Below are 6000 nucleotides of genomic sequence, written 5' to 3'. Positions count from 1 at the left end.
CACCTGGATCATTGACATAGCTTTGGGGTGGGTCTGCCTGCCTCAGAGAATTTCTTCCCACTCTAATCCACCTTCCATTTAGACACTAAACTGATTTTCCTAAAATGCAGGTCGGATCATGTCACTGCCTACTAGGTAAACTTCACTGATTCTCTATTGCCTTCAAGAGCAAATACAAAATGCTGTTTGACATTCAAAGCCTTTTATAACCTTGCACCTTCCTACCTTTCCAGTCTTCTTATGCCTTACATCCCAAGACTACTCTGATCCAAGGACTCTGGCCTCCAGGTGGTTGCACAAACAAAACACTCCCCTCCAGGGATTCTTTCTGGCCATCCCTGTGCCTGGAAAGCACTCTTGATTACTGACCTCCCAGGCTCCTTTAAGTCCCAACTAAAACTCTGCCTCCCACAGGAAGGCTTCCTTAACCATGCCTTCTCTAATTATTTCCTAATTACCCTGTATATATCTTGCTTTCTATACCTTTGCATCTTGTTTCCCTCTTTAGGGTGTGAGCTCCTTGAGGGCAAGGGACCGTATTTTGTCTCTTTTTGTATCCCTAGTGCTTAGCAAAGTGCCTGACACACAGTAGGTACTTAATCAACGTTTACTGGTTGATTGGTTGCGCTGTCCCTGGCTGTCATCGACAGGCCTGGGATGTTCAGGCAGTCACCTATGGTGTCAATACCAAGCCCTGTGGGCTGAAATTTCCATGACACTGGGAGGACTTTAATGCGTTCTAGCTCCCCACAAGGTCTGCTAGGCACTTTCAGAGGCGTTAAGGCCCTGGTTTACATGGCATGACAAGAACTGATTGACTTTGGAGAGCATCTAGTAATTGAACACTTTTAGGAATTCAACATTAAGTACCTATTGGGTACTGGGAGATTTAGACACAATTCCTGTAAAATAATGATGACAACAGAATTAAAAAAAAATTTTTTGTTACTTAAGTTTCGAACTGACCAACAGAATTCTTACACACGTTAAGACGAGTGAACAGATTAAAAAACATAATTTTCGGATGTCCTGGAAGATGAGTATTAACTGGGGGCGAAGGGTGACTTTGTGGGATGGCAGAGAAGAGATCGGATAAAATTAATAAAGAAACATTCACTAAGCAGTTACTACTACGTGGCGGTGGTGGGGGGAATGACACCTTTTCACACCACGAGCCCTGTCTCCCTCCTCCACTTCCTTCCAGGGTGTCTCTTTTCTGATCACTTTCAACCACCCTACAGCCCCAAGCGGAAGTGCTTTACTGCGCAGACTCCGCCCCCGCTCCGGTACCACCGAGAAAAGCGGCAGAAGAAAGGGGGTGGGCTCCGAGGGCCAGAGGTGGGAGGAGCGAAGGGGAAGCGAGGACAGGCGCGTGCGCAGAACTCTCTGCTTCCACCACCGACCTTCCTCTTTCCCCCTCCCTCATAGGGCGCAAGATCTTTAGGGCCAGCACCAGAGCAGGCAGGCCCTCTCCCCGCCCCCTCTCCCTCCCTCCCCTCCCCCCGCACTCTTCTCGTTCTTCCGTTATTCCCCCTCCCTCTCCGTCGAGGCTCTCGCGGCCTTTGGTAGTGATCTCGCGTTGTTTGGCGACGCCAAAAGGCAAGGGGAGTGAAGGGGGGGGCGGAAGGCGTTGAAGGGGAGGGGGCTGCTGAGGAGGGAGGCAGGGCCTGAGTGGGAGGAGGGAGGAAGCGTCGGTAGGTTCATGGTGTCGGGACGCCGTCGCGGTGGCCGCTCTTTCTTTTCGGCCACTTGAAGAGCCGCCAGGTGAGGACCGTCCCTCCTAGTCCCGGCCCCCATCCCAATCCTTGAGGGCAAGCGAGCGCTAGGCGCCGGTCGGGGCCTCGGCCTGGCTTGTCGCGATCTCCGGAGCTCGGAGACACCCCCCTCCGGCCTCGCGCGCGCGTTCCCGGGAGCCCCGCCCTCCTCCCCGCCCCTCCCCTTCCCCTGCCGGTGCCTGGGCCCCGCCGCCTCCTAAGCAGTCTCCTCTCCTCCCTTGTCCCAGGGCCAGCTGTCGCTGTCGCCACTTCTGTCGCGATGGGGGCGCAGGACCGGCCGCAGTGCCACTTCGACATCGAGATCAACCGTGAGCCGGGTGAGCGAGCGGGAAAGGAGGGTGGGTGGGTGGACCCGCGGGGTTCGGACCCGCCGTGCACACACCCCCTTCCTTCCTCCCTTCCCTCTCCCTGCGCCTCCTGAAGAAGAGGCGCTGCCCGACCCCCTCTTTGTTCCCTGCGCCTCGGCCACGGAAATCGAGGCGGCCCCTGGTGCCCCCGTCTGTTTTTATTACGTCGTTCGAAGCCTCGCTTTCCCAGCTGCGAAATGCAGGGGTTTGGCTCCAAAATCTGTAGCTCCTTAAGGATGTTTACAAAGTCTTCCCCCACTGGGGGAGGAAGTCTGGATAGTATTGTCCCCGTTTGACAGCTGAGCCGGTGCCCGCCCGGAGAGGTGAAATTACTTGCCCAGGTTAATACAGCAGGGAAGTCAGGGAGGCTCACCTCCAACCCGAGGCTCCCAACTTGCTCAGGGTCACACGTCTAGTAAGTGTAGGAGCTGAGCTTTGAATCCAGGTATTCTGATTCTGGCTTAATGCAAACCCAGCTCTCTTCCAACTTTAACGTATAACTGTTAGGTCGTTGGGTCTTTCTTTCAGGTCAAGCATTTTCTTCAGTTAACAAACAGGGCTTAATGAAATATTGCCTAAAATTACAACCAAATAACCGTGAAAATTATAAGTTAAACCAATTGGATCATTCGATTTAGAGCTGGAAAAAGACCTAAGACGTTGTCTAGTTTAAATCAGTAAGTCCTGCAGATGGTGAAACAGATCCAGGGACTTTTCAGTGACTTAATCGAAGTCACATAGTAAGTAGCAGAGCCCACGTTTGAAGCAAGGGCCCTGACTCTAAAATCACTCTTCTTCCCAATACATCAGGCTGCCATGTTATTTTAGTTCACTTGGGTATAGCTCTGGGAGCTAAAGTTCCCAATATAGGTCAGTTTGATTCAACAAGCATTTATTAACTGCTAACTATTTGCAAGGTATAAGATGCGGAGGAAACTGGTAGTCCAGAAATTTTATAAAGCTTGAGGGCAGGGACTGGCTCCCTCCTGTATTTGTATGTCTGACCTAATAGGTGCTTAGTAAATGATTGCTGATTAATTACTCTAATGAAAAGCTCTTTATAGGCAGAGTACAGACTGAAATAGTGCCATAAATAAATGAAGTGCCGCGTTTATGCCTAACACTTTATGACCAAATTCAACTATATTCTTTTGGTTGATGGATGGTTTATTTGCCTAGTTCTGTAGAAACTAGAATCCTGGGGTGTTATTGACTTTAGAGATGGTCTCATTTCTTTATATTATATGGAGGAGGGGAAGTGACTCCCCCAGGTTATAGTTAGTGAATAGCAGAAGGGGAGGACTTCCCTTGGGTCTTCTCATTTCACGTTCAGTGCTCTTTCATTGTGCTACCTGCTCTTCAAAAAGAACCTCTTGACTGCCTGGCAGCTGATGATCTAGTTCTTGAGTTTTATGTTCTGGGGTGACTGAGGGGTGCTTTCCTTCTCTCCTTCAGTAGATTAGCTCACTCCTTAAATACCTCATTTCCCTCTAACTTAGCTCTGTATCTGACTGACCCTCTTCCCAGTGCCAGTGAGTTACGGTTTCACATTTCTACTACCCTGGTTGTAACATGGGACTGATGCATTTCTGATGTCGCCTTGCTGAACCACTGATTCTGCCATTCAGACTGCATTTTCTAAAAGAATCTATAGCCAGAATTTCTGGAGCTTTCCCTACAAAACTGTGAAAATTAACGTACTCAATTTATATATAAAACTAGAGCCATTAGTAACAATTTATGCATGATAATCACAGTAACTTTACTGTATATGATAGTATTATAATGCAACGTATTTTAAATAAATCATGCTACCAAATAGCTGGGGTTGCCAAAGACAAAATACTTACTTTAATGTGTAAATATTATTAGAACACATTCCTTTCCAAACTGTTTTTACAGGATTGTATGCTGTCTAGAAAAAAAAATCATCAGTGGGGTCTGTTGAGTGACTTCTTCCAAAAGCTTGTCGTAGTAGTTTTAATCACCTTGCTGCATTATGTAGGGTTTATTTCATCTCTCTTTAGCATGGGTTGAAAGTTGGCAGAGTCTGACCTTTTTATCAAGTAGAACATGTTCTTCAGATTTAGGTTTTAAGTAAACTGCAAACCCTGATCTCTGAAAATGCAAGTAAAATTCACCGCGGTTTTCCCTTATGTAAAGTAGAGATAATAACCTCACCTAATAATAGCAAGGTTGTTGTAAGATCAAATGAAATAATGTTTGTAAAGTGGTTTGCAAACTTTAAAGTGCTGTATAAATGCTAGCTGCAGTTGTTGTTACTACCACTGTGTTCACAGCATAGATCCAGTCATGACCACAAAATAACCATTACGACGAAAGCCTGGCATAGGCCTGCACTGCACAATGTTGTTATAACCTATGTCTTTTTGCAGTTTAATTCCACAAACATTTATTAATCACTTATTATGTTTGAGGTAATGTGGTACTTGATGGTACTAACCAAACCTTGTCTAATGGTGGAAACTCCACTGTAGGGTCACTTCATTGATGCCTGTGGATAACATAGTTTCTTCTTCCATATGCCTTATTGTAATATGTATAACCCTGAGTTTCTGAAGGTTGTGCTACTGGATCACAAGCTCTGGAAAGTCCTTTCAGGGTGGGAAGGCTTTGATTATGCTTTATATATATCTTTCCCAGAACCAGCCTTGCTTTATTCTCAAAGGTGCATCACTGGGGACTTAGCCTTCAGTTCAGTAGAAGAATTATTTCAGTAATAGTGGAAAGGACTGTCCATAAGATGCAAAGGAACTGATTTTCTTTGTTCGTGGGAAAAGACCATGCTAATGAAATCAAGAGTCCTTGAAATATTTACCCTAAAATAATACTAGTCTAGATATATCCCATTAAAGGGAACAGGATTCCTATGCTTGGGGGACTATGGTTTTCATTATACAGAATATCCAGAGTAAAAGTGAACTTATTTGTACTTATTTGTGCAGATTAATGAATATTATGCATTTAACGTGATTATTATGCATTTAAAATGTGTCATTGGCATTTAATTTTCACTTAGCTCTTCAGAAAGGTATTTGTTGAATGAAGTAAGCTTTATCTGGAAAAAGTGCCTTGCTCTCCAACAGAATTTGACCAATGTTTATTCAAATAATGTGTTCTACTTTTTGTGTGTTTGGTGTTCATTTTATCTAAGAACAACAGAACCTCATGGGGAAGAGATTATTGATAGTAATCACTCTTGCCCAGATTAGCAAGAGAGTAAGAGGTTTTGATGAAAATGAGGTCATTGCAACATTAAAAAAATTGCAATATGTTTGTCAGTAGAAGTTTGCATCTTTTAATGTAAATGAATTAATGTACAATCAATTAACAAGCATTTATTAACCCCGCCATCCCTTCCCCAGCTATGTGTCCAACACTGTGCTAGGTAAGTATCAGGGGCAAAATACAAAAGCAAAAGCAAAATCACTGCCATCAAGGAGCTTTTATATGCTCTACTGGGAACATACTCCGTGTTCCCAGATAAGAAAATACAGGATATATGCAAAATAAATACACAGTTATATATAGTATAGGTAATTCTTTTGGAAGTGGAAGCAACAAAATGATTATGAGATCATAAAGATCTGGCCTTGTTATCAGGGTTCAAACCCTACCTTGGTCACCTACTTGACTTTGTGACCCTGGGCAGTTCTCTGAGACTGAATTGCTTAGAAGGTGCTAATGGTCCACCCTACCACTTAGTAACTTTACTTTGGGCAAGTCACTTGACCTCTCTGGGCTTCAGTTTCTTTATCTGTAAAATGGGGTTGGACTAGATTTCCTCTAAGGCCCCTTTTAGCTCTAGACCTATGATCTGTGTTAGTAGAGGAAATTACTAACTACTAGGAAAGCTA

General features: G+C 44.9%; 1 protein-coding gene across 4 annotated transcripts in view; it reads left to right on the top strand.

Moving 5' to 3' along the window:
• Positions 1–1733: 1733 nt before the first annotated feature.
• Positions 1734–6000, top strand: part of NKTR (natural killer cell triggering receptor) — a 58143-nt gene continuing 53876 nt past the window's right edge. For all 4 annotated transcript variants that reach the window (XM_036737832.1, XM_036737831.1, XM_036737829.1 and 1 more), the window contains exons 1-2: positions 1734–1764; positions 2003–2092. In XM_036737832.1, the coding sequence (XP_036593727.1) occupies positions 2035–2092 (58 nt within the window). In that variant the 5' untranslated portion in view covers positions 1734–1764; positions 2003–2034. The remainder of the gene's footprint in view (positions 1765–2002; positions 2093–6000) is intronic.

The sequence above is a fragment of the Trichosurus vulpecula genome, chromosome 9, assembly GCF_011100635.1.
Source record: "Trichosurus vulpecula isolate mTriVul1 chromosome 9, mTriVul1.pri, whole genome shotgun sequence".
NCBI classification, from domain to species: Eukaryota; Metazoa; Chordata; class Mammalia; order Diprotodontia; family Phalangeridae; genus Trichosurus; species Trichosurus vulpecula.
This window is presented reverse-complemented; position numbering and strand designations above follow the sequence as displayed.